We start from the raw sequence: 16,206 nt of genomic DNA on the forward strand, positions 1-16,206 counted from the left end.
GTTAATGATTTTTTTTCTAAAACAGTTTTTAAAGGAATATGTTGGTTCCTTTTGGAATTTCTTCTAAGAGCTATCTTTTTTTCCAGACGGGAAGATGAAAATTTGAACAATCTTTTGCAAAATGGAGGTGAATTGAGCATTACAGTAGAAGAAAAAATAAACGTGCAAGAGAAGGTTACAAATTTGTCTGAATATGAATTAAACATTGAAGAAAAATTAGGCCTGATAGGAAAAGGTGTTGATCTAAGCAGTCCTACGGAGGAGTCTCACAAATTAGACCAAATAAACATGAATATCAATAAACTGGTTAGTGAAGAGGCAGTGCCAGTTCCTGTAGAAAGGTTACAAACACAGGAAATTGTTTCAGTAAAGGGCTTTTTGAATAACAACATAAAAGAAGAAAGTCAGCACTCGGAAAATGGAAATAAATATGCTATAAATAAAGTAAATGGACATCCCGAGGAAGCAGTAGAGTCTCCCAGTACAGACAAACTAACGAGAAGCACTACAGTTGATGGTGATTCTGCTGAGCTGTCTGTTTCAAGGAGCACTGAAGATTTGTCCCCACAGAGAAGTGGTCCTGTGATGAAATCTCACAGCACCACCAGTATGGACACTGGTGGTCTTAAAATCTACGATATTGTCAATGAGAATGGATCTCAACAATCAAACTCAGCTGTGAAATCAGCATCTGATAGTGCAGATGGAAAAAACATAGTCCGAAGTAAATCCGCTACTCTTCTGTATGATCAGCCTTTGCAGGTTTTTCCTGGGTCATCATCATCATCTGATTTAGTATCTTCTGCAAAAACTGCGTTCAAGTTTGACTCAAATCACAACCCTGAAGGTGCTAATGTAGTGAGGGGATCGGTGACGGGTGGTGCGCAGATGTTCTGCCCTCCCCAGTATAATATTCAGTACAGCAGCAGTGCAACAGCAAAAGACGCCTTGTGGCCCCAGAAACAACACACCCAAGTAGAACAGGGCAGCTTACCTCCTTCACGCCTGCTTAGGTCTGACAGTACAGAAACCCCCAGCTATGTAAAGCATTCTGCCAATATGAATTTCTCGAATCATAACAATGTCCGAGCCAGCACTGTATATAATACTCATCAACGGGTGGCTGGGAGACATAAAGATATGTGGGCTGTTCCACTGAATGATAGACTGCTCCCAGGAGCAACTAGACACACTCTTCAAAGACAGAGCAGTGTGTCTTCTACTGCTTCTATAAATGTTGGGGATATTGCACCTTCAAGGCGGACCCAGGTTCCTGAAGGGGATTATTTAACATACAGAGATTTGCATTCAATGGGAAGAGTTCCACCAGTAATGTCTGGGCAACAGAGACCTCTTTCTGCCAGGACATATAGCATTGATGGTCCAAATGTACCTCGACCACAGAGTGCTCGGCCGTCAGTGAATGAAATACCAGAACGAACTATGTCAGTTAGTGACTTCAATTACTCACGGACTAGCCCTTCAAAGAGATCAAACTCAAGGGTTAACTCTGAGCACTCTCTATTAGACCCTCCAGGAAAAACTAAAGTTCCTCCTGACTGGAGGGAACAGGTGCTGCGACATATTGAGGCTAAAAAGCTAGAAAAGGTAAAAATAATAATTTTAAAGCTTCTCTATCTTTCTGTTACATGGGTATGGAATAAGTTAAATACTCTGTGTTTTGAACTGCTTTTAATTACCAGTGAAAATGTACTTCTGTTACTGCCTTAAAAAGGCTAAACGTGTTTGTGATGAACATCTGAGAAACAGTCAAATGGTAGACTGTAAATGAACTTTTCTCCAAAAGAAAAAGTGTTCCTGTTGTTTTTATATCATACTTGCCAGCTTAGTCCGATTACTTTAGAATACATTGAATAATGTGACATTGATCTGCTGGACTCAAGGCCAGCTGTTTTAAGCCAGGTAATTTTTATTGTAGCATTGTATTCGTATTATACTAAAATATTCCCTTACACTTTTCAGTCTTTCTGTTCTGCCTTTTCCCTCCCTGTTTCTTCTCTTTGTGAACAAGGAAAAGAAAATCAGTAAATTCTGCTTGGAAGTATAGGTCTACAGTTTCAGTTGCTGAAGAATTCAAAAGCCATAATTAACATGTATTTGCCTCCAAGCCAGTTGCCTTTTGAAGTTGGGTATCTGACAGATTGTTGTATGAATATTTATTGCTGTGAGATAAGAACACTTAAAAATCTTGTTCATTTCAGGAAATCATAGGAGGTGTTTGATATAACTAGAGATGATGAACAGGATTCTTTATGTAATGTAAATGCTATCAAGAATTTGAGCTGATATGTAGAGCTGAACAATTATATATCTTCAAAGAATTTGAGTAGAGACTGGAAGAATGTAATCTATGCTGTCCAGCTAAACTAGTTTAAAGTGTCATCCCTAAATAAAGGGTAGAATGTCATTAGCCTGATCCTGTTTCCTTGGAGGGGAAGTGCAGAAAGCAGCCAAAATATATTTTTATTATGCCAGCTAGATGGATTTTCTTTTTTAATTTCTTTTGAAAGAACGTCATTTGGTTTGTCATTATTATGCTAAATATTTCAATATCCTTGATAGCTAAAGAAATTTAATTGGAGATGGTTGCAAGAATTACTTTTAACTATAATTTTTCTTTGGAAGTCCACGTATTTGGAGGGATGGGTTTGTTTTGTTTGCATTAAGTTGCATAAATTCTGCTGATAGAAAAAGGTAGGTTTTGTTTGTTTTTTAAAGAAGACTGCACAAAAGCTGCACCTCTTCTTCTGATCGAACTTGAGTCGCATACAACATAAAATATTTTAAGGCTTTCACTGTACTATGTGGAACTTCGTCCCACAAGGCAGTCATGAACTTCACCATGTTCCAACCCTAATAAAACGTGCATTCTCTGATCTTCCATTTTCCTGGATGCATATATCAAATCTTACATGAAACGACAGAGAAGCAAAGATCCCAGCAATTGCTAAATGCAGAGGGAAACAAAACTTCAGTGCACTGCTAATGCAGTTTGTTTATAGCTTGTTCTCATATTGACTAGATTTGACATGTTAGGAACAATGTTTAATACACCAGTGATACCTGTTCAGGTACTGTAGCAGTGTAGTCACCTTTACCGAAATGAAATCGATTGCCTGACTTGATTCCCTTTATATCTGTCCATACTTTCTATCATGCTTTATATGTAAACCTTAATTTTTGTTTCCCACTAGAGTGATCTAGAATAGCTGCTATTGAGATCTTAGCTGTGCATCTGCTTTAACAGAAATCTGTTTTATATGGGCGTGTTTCTTTTGTTCTGGTCTTGAAGCATTTCAAAGTAGCAGTCTGAGACTTATTTATGGGTTTAAAAGTGAATGTGTGTATAATTGTCTACTTTATATTCTCTGGGATATGATTGACTTAAAAATCTGAAATGAGAAAAATGTAGATATGATCCTGTATGGATCCTGTATGGGAGCTGGCAAATATGATAATGTGGAAATTGTAGGAATTTAGTGGATATTTCTTTGTTCTTTTAGAATAATGGTTTCAGTATTTCTGTTTGTAATTAAAAACTGACTGGTCAGGAGTGGGGGGCTTAGTCTATAAACCAGACTTCTGAAATGTTTTGAAGTCTGAAAAAAATTTCAGTAATTACAGAACTCATTTAAGGAACAAGCATTTAAGGAACAAGTTCAATTACAGAGCTCATTTAAGGAACACTTATTGGAAATTGCTTTGACAGAGCTTTCATGGATTTAAAAAGACATTTCTTTTTTTAAAACATAAGACACAACACTGACAGAAACAGGTATACAAAATTAAGCCTTATGATGAATACTTAATTCATATCTGTGGTTACACACAACAATATGGGTTAGTAGTATTACCTTTGCTGTGACTTTTCTGAGTCTGTTATTGAATTTAATCATGTTTATTATTTCTATCCAGTGCTTATTAGGAAAGAGGGTATAACAGGGCTTTGGGTGTTGGTTTTGTTGTGGGTTTGATTTTTGTGTTTTTTTCTTCTTGCTAAGCTCCTGAAGTACTTGCTTATTTTGGTTTTTATGAAGTTTAGTACCTGGAAAGAGAGAGAAAGAACGGTGAACCCACTTAAATAACAGGGTCTGCCTCTTGGACAAATTGGAAAGCTAGTTCTTGTTTTATTTATTAGCCCTTTTAACCTGATAGAAGTAGGAAAAAAAAAAACTTTCAAGAGTTTACTTTGCATGAGGAGAGATAAAGGGTAGTTTTAAGTCCAGCAAAAATGATTAATAATGGATTCCAGCCAAGTAACCAGCATTTGTAATCCCTTTGACAAGCTGTAAGGGCGCTTACACCAATCAACTAAAATTATCCATCTGGTTAAAGGAAGGTGGAAACAGTTCATGACACCGTAGGTAAATAGAAATTTTGCATATATTCAGGAGAAAAAACTTGCTTACCTGATGCAAAGCGTATTTTATTGTGGGGTAGAGAGAAGAGCTTTTTTAAATATCAAGCTGCTCTCTAGTGGCTATGTAAGCTGTTGGAAAGCATGCAGTCATTTCTGCCCCGCCCCCAACCTCATAAATTTAGTTTACGGGTGAGTTTTTAAGAGCAGTAATATATTCCAGCATATTTGCCTTTTTGAGTGTGGCTTGCCAACTTTACTACCTGATATGTTGCAGTGGTCTTCTGTAGTAGTCTTGTTGAAAGTTTTCATTGAGGAATTTAAACTAAAATACTGCCTGTGTAAAAACACTAGTGTCATACACATTTTATTGTGTGGTAAAGGAATTTCTCATCTGTAAATTGCAATAATAAATATCTGCAGCAGTTATCTGCACATATCTATTATATTTCAATGTGCTGAGTAGGCAGAAACAGTTACGGGGCCTGGCTGTGTCCTTTCCTTACATATATGTATATTTTCTTTTTTTGTTGTGGATCTCTTCGGAGTTCATCAGATGTGTGTTTACTTTCAATTCTGTTTTAATCTGGAATTAAGTCCTCTATTTTTTATCTACTTTTAAAACAGTAGAGCTTTTGGAGAAGAGATCATAAAGTTTGATTCCTACTTCCCAATTCAGAAATCAGAATAGGTGGTTTTATTCTCAAAGTTGCCAGTGTACAGTGCCTTATTAGAAGAAAAAAGTCCAAATGTTTCAGTATTGATATAGAATTGCCGTTTTAATCAAAGTTTGAAAGTTTTTCTTGAATTGATTTTTTACACTATATACCTAACATGTAAAAATATTACAATTGATATGGCCTCAGATTTTCTCCAAGTTAAGGTTGCTTCAGTGTGTCAAGGAAAGTAACTTCAATGGGTCTGTGCGCACATAAAATTAAGTGCTTAAGTGTTTATAAGATCATAGCCTGAAAAATATTTTGACACTGATAAATTACACAAATGCTATCTATTCACTAGTTGTTAGTTTAAAATTTTTATTTTAGTTTTATTTTTTTTCTCCATTTTGAATGCACTACTGAGCCATCAATGTGTTATAGTGGTATTTTGTGGAGTTCAGAAGTCAACCCATCACACTTCAAAAGGATTAAAAATTGTGTTCATTTGGAGTGTAAACAACAGTACTGACCTTGCAAACATTTTATGACAGTAGAATTTAAATTATATGTAATTTTCCCTATGTAACTCTTCAACAGGAATGCTGTCACTTATTGAAGAGGCGCTTTTTTTTTTTATTTGCAGGGTCAGAGACCTAAATTCATGCTTTTTTTTTTTTTTTTACCTCTTTTGGCTGAAGAATAGTTTCATAATATTTACATTCTTCTTTGGTATAAAATGGTATCTTGCTAGAATTCGATCAGATTTTGAACAAAGCTTCCCCTCCCCCCCCCCCCCCCCCGCTTGTGTGCTTTTATTCCAAAAGGCTTAAAACATTAATTTTAAGCCTTTCAAGTGTTCCAGAATGCCTTAAGCAAACTTTTTCTAAAGAATCTTAGATAGCCAAGGTGGGAATGAAAAGTGAAGAGATTTCTAGGCATTTAATATAGCCTTAAAGGATAACTTACATCCACATTTAGCTGGCAATTGATTCTAGGTACTGATAAATAAATAAATAGGTTAATACTTCGGGTTAGCAGTTAAGTTACCAGTTAAGGCTGTTCCGAGATACATGGAATGCAGACTCGTGTTCCCTGAAGGTACTTGAATTTTATTAATTCCTGTTTTATACCAAAATTTCATAGACTGTCATGACAGACTCTTGCCAGTCTTAAAATTACAACGCTGTTATCCAACAGAAATTTTCCTAGGTAAATTCTAGTAGTTATTGTCTTGCACCTAAGTAAATGCATTAAGACACTTCAATTCCCAAAAGACACCTTTTGAAATCTGAAAATGTTAATTCTCTTGTAAGCTGCAAAATGGAGGATATGTTCTGACTCTTAGCATTCAAAAAGAATGTAAGTAAACCCCCAAACTATGCTACTAGCTGCCTGCATCTAAACTGATTCTATTAGAGGCTGATATTTTGACTACAAATCCTGATTTACATGCTAAATTTTTTTTTTTTTCCATAGGCATTTTCTCCTTGTTGTATTGTAGCTTTTAATATGTGTTCTTCACTGTTGAAAAAATGATTTTTTCACAAAAATATAGTGGAACTTTGCATGTGTATTGGTTAGTGTATATCAGTTTAGAGTAACTGAAATAAGATTTCTCAAGCCTCAAATATTTGAATTATCATTTTGCAGACCAATATGCCCTAAGACACTGTAGCAAATCAGATGGAGAATAGAGTTGGTATTTGGAATTAACATTCAAATTTAATCTGAAGTTTAGAACATTCAAATTTAATCTGAAGTTTAGAATACATTTATTCTGTATTTGATTTTTAATAAATTGAAATAAAAATCAGGGGGTTTAATGGCATCTGCATCGGATTTCCAAAAGTGTCTTCTCTGGTGCAGCAGTGTTCAGGAGTCTCGCTAGGAAATGTACGACTTTCATTGTGCTCATATTGAGAAGAGAAATTAAGAAGAATTCTGTTCACACTCCATATGCCTTACTTTTTCTCTTCCCAGCTAAAAATAGGTAGAGGAAAAATACTTCCTAGATTTTTTTTACTGGGAATCTCATCTTGTGTTAAACTAAAACTTTCTTACAACTCCATGTAATTGTAAATAGTATTTGTTCTCTACAGTTTGTACTTGTGGAGAGTTCCTTCTAATTTAGTGCTGAGACACTGTGCCCAATGTAGAGAAAGAAAAATGGTGCTTGCAGTACTTCTTGTGGCTGCCCTACATCAATTGCACAATCATTTTTTGTACTTCAGAAAAAATCTTTACCAAGAAAGGAGATTTTATAAACCCTTGAGTAAAACTACTCTCAGGCTATGTAATCACCTTGAAGCTCACTAAACTGAGCTAACTGAAATCTTAATTCCTGAACGGACAAGTTCATGTGTCTACAACTTTGAGGGAAGTTCTACTTCCTATTGCAGGTCTATCTTAGATTGTAAATATAAATCTGAATTTAGATTGTCACTATTAATTGACCATCTGTTTGGGTCCTTCTAAGAGATGAGTGAATCTAGTGGATCCTAGGGATCTTTATGGTAAGATGGTCTGGTAGGGATGCTTTCAGAAGATAACTTTTTAGTCTCACCATGCATTCCTTCTATTTTTATCTGTCTTTTTGCCACTTACAGAAGATGGAGAGATATAGGAGCCTCTGAGAGGAGCTTCCTGTAAGGACACTTCAGGGACTTGCCTGTACAAGTTGGGGAAGAAGGCCACCTGGCTAATTATAGAGACTATTTTGAGAAGAGTTGTAAGAAGATGCTTTGAGGCACTAAGGAGCTAAGGAAAACTGGCTTTGTCAGTTTCATCTGGGTGTTTGGCCTGAAACTTAAGAGGAGCAGTAAGCTCAGATTGAATGTTTAGTAAAGAGAGACCTGAGTGCTAAGTACAGTGTTTCCCTTCCCAGAAGGGAAAGCCTCTGGAGACTTGTCTGGAAGCTTTAAAAATCTCTTGACTAGAGAACAGGGAAGGTGTAGAAAAGAAGCACGAAGAAAGCTCACTTTGCCATTGAGTGAGAGGTCATCCAAGAGTCTTGGCCAAGAAAAGCCAAGTATTGTCAGTAAATACTGTTTTCCAAGGGAGTTTCCAATGACTGTGCTACCAGACCATCTGGGGAGTATGAATATGCAGAGGCATATGGCTGTGATTATTAAACTAGTTTTAGTTTCACAAGATAAAGGTAGTATAAAAGAGTAAATGTCAGCCTGAAGACTAGTGACTATTTTCGAAATCGGATTACATAGTACGTACAGTCAACACACAAACACCAAAATGCATTTATTCATGTAAGAGTTGTTGCAGTATCTTAGTCAAATAATACGTATTTTGAACTTTTGTATTTTCTTTTTTTTTTTAATTACTTGGAAAAATTAGAAACTTTATAAAAAACCAAAAACGTTGAATTTGGTGGGTTTTTATGCTTTGTGGTATATCTTTTACTATGATCATATTTTTTCATGGGTCTCTGTCACCTTTCCGAGATAGGTTTGTTTTATTTGTCAGGTGGCACATGGGGGATTTTCTTTTTCTTCTTTTGTGCAACCTTTTTATTTTGTTTTGTTCTTACAACTACAAAAGTCCATGGTGGCAAGACATTAATGTCTACTGCTTGCTTTCTGTTACCCTTGACAATACTGCAGAGGTCAGGTTTGCAAGGTAACAAAGCTCAAAACCAAACCACTCTCACTTCTGTCCGTGAGCTCATGTTACCTGTTTGATTGCCCACAGTGGCACAGGGGTGGTCTTCAGGGTTTCTTTGGAGCCTCTTTTTCTTTAAAAGAGGCTGGTTCATGTTTTTGTTATTGGAATGCATTGCAGAAGTTGACAGTATTGCAATAGTAAGAAAACCCAGTCAAACAGACAAATCTGTGTAAATTTTTTTGTACTGTATCAGTAATGGAGGAGGGGGGGGTGCAGAATGAAACAAAATAATAGCTGGTAATTAGATGGTTTTCTATAGCTGTTTATCTTGACTACCACCTTCTCTTCCTACAACATATTTGATATGCTGCAAATTTAATGAAAACCTAGAAATTTTCATAAGCTGTGCACCTCTGTTGTTTTTCCAGACACATGAACATTTGAATGACTTTATTTACCTGTAATTCTGCATGTTAACTGCTGAGTGCATGCTGATTTACAGTAAATAAAGGTAAATGAGGGTCACTGAGTTGTGTTTTATACATCACGATGGTACTGTTCTTGCATGGTTTTTATCTTGCATGACAATGGAATATGTTTGTATTAGTCTATGTATAACATGTCCTGTGGTTTATGCATGCTGCACTAATCTCTGTGTTAAATCTGTCCCCTCTTTATTCAGAGCATGCTGTCTAGGTCCTTTAATTCCAATTATGCTGCAGTTAGCAGCTTTCACTATGGCAGCTCTAGGGATCTGCATGGCAGCCAGGGTAGTGTTGCCTTGAGTGTTGCAGACGGAAGAGGTTCTGGTGTGCACATTGTTCGAGTGAGTACCTACAGGAGGCTATTGCAATATATAGAGGGGGAAAGAATAAACTATGAAAGGTGTGCTTAAACTGATAGAATTATCCTTTTACATATGGACAATGCTTTCTGTAAAAAGAACATATGTACTGGAATTTTTTTATAGGCATTAAATCAAATACTTTGCCTTCACTTCATATGCCTTAAACTTATTGCAAGGCTTTTAAATTTAATGTTACGAAGTTGGGTTTTCTTATTGGCTTTTGTAGATGGTTGAACTTAAGTAAAACTGTGTGGTTTCATTGTACATATGTGAAAAAAAAAAATTACCATTCTGAATCTTACCTAGGTTGATAAAGGTTTGAACAAAATCTTATTATGCTTTTTCCTCCCCGAAAAAAAATTCTGATGATGTAAACTGTACTGTTAAGATAATGTAGGCATTCAAGAAAATTAATATTTGTAAGAAAATGTGAGGAAATGACTCTTTAACTCTGAGCATCCTGAGTGATGATGTGATTTCCATAGTGAGCAGGATAAAGTCAACAGACTTTAAACATATAAATCCTTGAATAGACAGTCCTTATAATTTGTTGACTTTTCTTATCAATTTGTTAGTGATCAAAGACACCTCTGCAGTTACTAGTTACTAGTACAGGTGTGGTGTCTTGGCTAATACGATTTTCTACATAAACAATGTACTAGTTAATCAAAGAATATAAGGAACAATAAAGTCCTTAAAATGTTTTGTTCTGGGCTTCATATGAGAATTTTTTTATTTTGAATTATGTGAAAACGATCATCTTTACTGTTCCATTCTGTTTAAAGCATCCCCAGGCTTCTACTCCAGGAGACCAATGCCAGGATGAGGTATTCGTTTCAGGACAGCAGAATTACTCATCTGCCACACTTAGTCTCAAAGATGTTCCTCCGGACAGCATGAAGAAAATAGCTGTGCAGGTAATTATCTACATGACACCATGTATAGGATACATTTGTTATTATTTGTAAGGATTTTTTCTTTTAATTAGTAGTAGAAATGTATATTGGGATAGCAGTTGAAACTGAGGTTTCTTTAAAATGTAATACCCAGGTATTGAAGGTGGCATAAATTGAATAGCTTCCTCTTTTTGGAAGACAACATAGTTAACTATATAAAGGGGGATAGTTCTCATTTTTCTTCAGCAGGAGCCTTGACATAATTGCAAGTGGAAATTGGAATATGACAGATGATTTCAGGAAAGCAATCTGAAGTAGATGAAATCTTTTAAAGAACAAATTTTAAGTCTATTGTGAAGATAAACTAGTATTTTTAGGAGACATTCTGTATTCATCTCTAAGGACCATCTAAACTGCCTTAGTAAGGCAGGATTTACTACAATATAACTAAATGGATACTTGTAAATTATTATGATGTAGCAATTGATTTTCTTTTTATAATTTCAGTAATTTCAGTTGCATTTCTATCAACATTGGATATTGGGAATTTGCATAGCTATTGATATATGCTATCTTTGTAAACTACCTCTGGCAGCACAACAAAAAAAGTTTTCTTCTCATACTTCAGGTTTTCAGAAAAGGCAGTAGAAAATCTTGTAAATTGAATGCATCTGATTTGTAAATAAGCTAAAAAAAGTATATATATACACAGTACCATTTCTCAGAATCACTTTGACATAAACTCATCTTAACAGAATAGATTCTATTATGTGTCCATTCACATAGCATGATTAAAGGTTGAAATTTGCACACTTCAATTATTTACAATATTGAGAGAGAGAGTATTTTAATATCCTTGTATCCTATAACTATTGGGATAATGGTGGCAGGCAGAAAACATTCTGTAACTCTAGCCCATAGCTTTTTTGGAATGTGGGAATCATAACAGTGACTACTTAGAGTGGCATATCAGTGAGGAGGAAGAAGGCTGCCCATCTCAACACCGAGCTGCAGACCTGAACAGTAACTCTGAGGTTTCAGTAAGAAAGGTTGTCATCTCCAGCATCATCCCTAGTGACATGGTTTGACATGTCAAGACACTGCATGTCTTGGCAGTTGTGTACCTTACTGCTATTTGTCTCCATTATACCTATGAAATCAGTGACAGATGTGTTAACAAAAGAATAAGATTTGTTGGGAATCTGATTACAATTTGGATATGGAATTCTTGAGCTTGTATGTGAATTTGCTCAGAAGGTTTTGTTGTGGAGTGGTTACCAAAAGATGCTCAAGGAGCACATAATTTCTGTCTGCTGGCTCTGTGGGATTTTTATTTTGTGTATCTTCTACTGGGAACTGTTACAGAATTTTATGCAATAAAAGTGGAAACTATAATGGTATTGACCAGAAGTGTCAATACCGTCAGTTGCACTGCTAGAAAATAATGGTTGAGATAACTCAGTGAAACAAGTGCTAAAAGCAAAGACTGTCTAACCTGTTCTAGTAGATTAGCATCAGTTTTTGTTTTTGAGATTGTTCTCAGTAGGTCAGACCTGATGACTATAAAAAAAATGGAGTATAATTGTACATGATCCAGAAGAGTAGTTTTAGCAATGCTCCTAAAATTAAAAGCAGTCAAGTATGAGAAATATTGAAATAATAAAGGAGGGATTGCTGCTTATAAAATGTATGACATTGAGTATTCATGTTTTATTCAGTTGCCTTTGACAAATGGACAAATGTCCCAGCCTCAAAGACCTCAGGCAAACTACAGCCAAGTCCATCATCTCCCTCCTCAATCATCAGTAGCAAGACATCCATCTAGAGAGCAATTAATTGATTATCTGATGTTGAAAGTTGCCCACCAACCTCCCTATACCCAGTCCCAGTGTTCTTCCAGACAAAGCCATGAGTTGGCAAAGCAAGAGGTGAGAATAAATTCTAAATTTATATGACATCTGTCTGTCAGTGGCAGTGAATTGTTAGATTGTTTATTACCATTCCTCTGTAGATGGTGACAGAAATCATATAGGAATTTATCTCAAGCAGAAGATGGTGTTACCTCAGTGCAATTCTGCTACTGAAATCACACATTCCTTCTAGTTTTGAGCTTTTTTTACTTTTTATGTAAACATTTTGAGAGAGAAATATGGTGGATTTCTAACAGAATGTACCAGAAGCTTAAACTAGCATGTTTTTACTGAGCTAGAAGTTTATTTCTTGACTGCATTTATCCATCACCGACTCATTATTTATCTAGTAACTGAAAAAATACAAAGTAGTAGACAATTTAGAGTACTTTGCATCTATTCATTGCTATCCAGAATGGTTCAAAAACCTGCAAATGTAGAAGTGTGCATACGTATCAAAAGCCAGGATAAAAAAAAGTGTGAGCACCTCATGCATGCCTTGTAATTATCGGTTTTATTTATGATAGACAGATGTGGATAAGAAATTGTTACACAATTTAATCGCTCCTTCATTGTGGCAAGTTGCTTTCAGCTCTTGGGACACAGGATGGGTTTTTTTGTTTTTTTGAGAAATTACTGAGGACTACATTTTCATTCTGTGTTCAAATGAGAATATACACTTGTGTACAATAAGTTTTCTAGACAACTATTCTGGCAAGACAAAGGGGAGACAGTGTTGGCTACGTAGAGCTTAAGAGTGCAAGTAGGAACAAGATTTGATTTTTAAAATTCAGCTAGGGATAGCAAAGAAATAAAAGGAATGGGTTCTTTCATAGGAACACGTATGTTTGCTGGGGGCATTAAATTCATTTACATAATACCAAAATATATCTGAATTTAAAGCCCACATCAGCTGTGATTATAATAATAGTGATTCTGGAGTAAAACCTGTGTACAATGATACATTATAATATTCTATTGGAATCTTGTTCTGAATTAATATTATGAGATATACTCTCTTGAACTATGATAATGCTTTTTTGAGATTTTTTTTTCTTTTTAAAGCTTTTGTTCACATGTATTTCTTAGTAATAATTTAATTACAGTAGCTTTGAATGCAGATTTTCAGCCAGTTCATCTAACTTTGGTTGTAACTTCTTAGATTCGAGTCAGAATTGACAAGGATCCAGAACTTGGATTTAGTATATCTGGAGGAGTTGGTGGTAGAGGGAATCCATTCAGACCTGAGGATGATGTGAGTATCTTATACTAATGCATCTGAAAATCATTATGATTAATAATGTTTCTAGTGTTGAGCAATGGAAAGGGGGAAAGTATATATATTCTCCAAACCACTAAACTCCAGTACTGCAGGGGAGAAAATTGGGGACAAATAATATGGAAAAGGGAGGTGGTAGCTGACCACGGTGGTCAAGTGACAGCACAGAGGATTATTCCAGCTGAGTGGTTCTTGCACAGTTCCAGATAATGGTCAGCATGTTTGAGATAGTGAATTATGGAGCTTACAATTAGGAAGCCTCTTAAAAGAGAACATGATTTAGCCTACAGACTTATTTCTGGTGGTTGATAATTCATCTTGACATATGTATCTGCCAAATTAAACAAAGGCAAATCAGAATTTGCCTTTCAGTACTCCTTTAAAGGCAATTCTCCTGGATTTAACATCAGAAAAGGAAGGCAGTCACAAAAGCCAGTAGACCTGTAGAATAATATGGCATTCTCTTCTACTTAGGATGGAAAATTGAAAAAATCTTTTGAATTAAATCTGTTTCATGCTATCCTACTATTTGTGAAATAAGTTGTCAAAAATGTTTTCCACCTCTCTTTTTCAAGGGCATATTTGTAACCAGAGTGCAACCAGAAGGACCAGCATCTAAGTTGTTGCAGCCAGGAGATAAAATAATTCAGGTACTGTGGTCATCTAATTAACTAGCATCTGTCTTATACCATTTTGTTTTCAGTTTATGCCTTTTCTAACAGCAAAGTGCTTAATTTTTAGATAGATTACCAGTATCTTTTCCAGAAGCATTCTTATGTTCTGGGATGATGCTTTTAATATTCTTCTACCTAACTTTAGGATAAGTAATACAGGCTAGAGCATGAATCAGTTGGATCTTTTTTCCAAACTCTGAACTTTTTTCACACTTTCACAGACAAAAAAACCAGGACTAATGTTGTCATTCAAGATGGAATGTGAGCGTTTCACTAAGCTTTACTATCATTCAGTTATTTAAACTTGTGGTCGTTCACATGCAGTGTTCTGAATATCGTGCTGTCTGAACACAGCTGCACCTTGCACCTCCATCCTGCAGTCTTTGCTGCCTCTCCCCCGCGTGAGAGGCTGGACGTGCCCAAGGGCCGACAGAAACTGCCTCTTGGCTCTCTGCTACCTCCTGCCTGACCTGTCTGCTGCAGGCAAGCCATGTAGCTTGCTTCTGGGCTGCAGCCCTGCAGTTCTTTCTTGTAGGAAGTCAGTACCTTTCACGCCTTTTCTGTGTCAGATTTGTTTGAAGTTGTCTAATGAGCTCATAAACTATTTGGGGAGGGGTCAGGGAAATGAACAACGGGATTATATAAGCCTTGCTTTCTTAGGGAAGTGGGCTAACAGGGTGTTTGAACAGCGCTGTAGCCACCCTTAAAGGTGCAGAGCTTGTTAAAAGTTACTAATTATTCACCACATTGATTGGAGAATGTTCAGTCAACTCTGCTGCATTTCAATTTTCTAAAAAAAAAAAAAAAAAGGCAAAACCCAAAAAAACCCCTCACCAAACAAATGACAAAAAACCCACTAGTATCTCAATTACTCCACAACATCATGTGAACAGTTCTATAAAACAAAGGCAAACTGAAAACACAGCCTCATCCTTCAAATGAAAGATGAAGGCAAAAAGCAGACAAGAAAACTAAACTGAGATCAAGTTGTTCCAACTGAAAGATGGCTAGGTTTTGAGTATGGTAAATAATTCTGTACTTGTCCTTCCGCATTGGAGCGAGAAGGGTCCTAGTTCTCTTACTGATGTAGATGACTTTAAGGGGTAGGGGTAACCCTCCAACATACGGGAACAAGAAGCATGTTAAACAGTTGAAAATACTGGTAGCATATTTGTAACTTATTTATAGAGTGGAACATGTGTGACAGGTGACCTTTGTTTTAATGGTTTATTCCTATCTTTACGGAGTTTCATTTGTCTGCATGACACTTATAATGAAGTTTCCTTTTGTCACGTTGGCACTGGTTGGGTTTTGCTTTTTGTTTGATGAGGAATTCATAGTTTGAAAAAGAGCAGAAGGAGAAGTTGTATTTGCATGCCTAGACAATTACAGGCTGTTTCATTTCTCATAACTAAGAATGGTTTTTTGTGTAACAGCACATTCTTTATACCCATGATAATCCCAGTGATGATGTAATGACAGTCCAACTCTGTCTTGTTGCCACTTACACAACTTCTGCAGTTTTTGACTGAATATCATCTCTCCCAAAACGACTGTGCTATGCTTGATTTTGCAATGTTCTCTGTAAAACATGCATTAGGCATGCATATTATAAAGTGTGTCTAATAAGTATATCTAATAAAAATATTCTACATGACCAGTGACTAGCTAATTGCATTTAAGTCTTAAGATACTGTTGCCTATTAGGTTAGGGCTAGGACATTCTGTGATGATTTGGAAGGGTTATTACTGCTTTTGCTCTCTGAACAGTCTATAAGTAAATCTTTCCCTGCAACCCTAGACCAGATTTAAAACCCACTGCCTTTACAACAAAGGATTCAGCTGGTAGCAACAGCAAGTGGCGTTCAGTGATGGGATGAGGAACCGCAGCCCCAAAATGGCACAGCCAAGGCGCAAACCGCACAACCGGTTCTCTCTGTCGCCA

The 16,206-nt window shown here is 36.2% G+C and overlaps 1 protein-coding gene across 14 annotated transcripts in view; it reads left to right on the forward strand.

The window, feature by feature from the left end:
• Positions 1–16,206, forward strand: part of ERBIN (erbb2 interacting protein) — a 120,246-nt gene that overhangs the window by 100,637 nt on the left and 3,403 nt on the right. For 9 of the 14 annotated variants that reach the window (XM_074571060.1, XM_074571056.1, XM_074571058.1 and 6 more), the window contains 6 exons: positions 87–1,608; positions 9,338–9,481; positions 10,288–10,419; positions 12,117–12,326; positions 13,471–13,563; positions 14,163–14,237. In XM_074571060.1, the coding sequence (XP_074427161.1) occupies positions 87–1,608; positions 9,338–9,481; positions 10,288–10,419; positions 12,117–12,326; positions 13,471–13,563; positions 14,163–14,237 (2,176 nt within the window). Of the gene's footprint in view, positions 1–86; positions 1,609–7,643; positions 7,805–9,337; positions 9,482–10,287; positions 10,420–12,116; positions 12,327–13,470; positions 13,564–14,162; positions 14,238–16,206 lie in introns of those variants that run through there. The other 5 variants (XM_074571066.1, XM_074571065.1, XM_074571067.1 and 2 more) reach the window with 4 other exon arrangements.

This window comes from Larus michahellis, chromosome Z (assembly GCF_964199755.1).
Source record: "Larus michahellis chromosome Z, bLarMic1.1, whole genome shotgun sequence".
NCBI classification, from domain to species: domain Eukaryota; kingdom Metazoa; phylum Chordata; class Aves; order Charadriiformes; family Laridae; genus Larus; species Larus michahellis.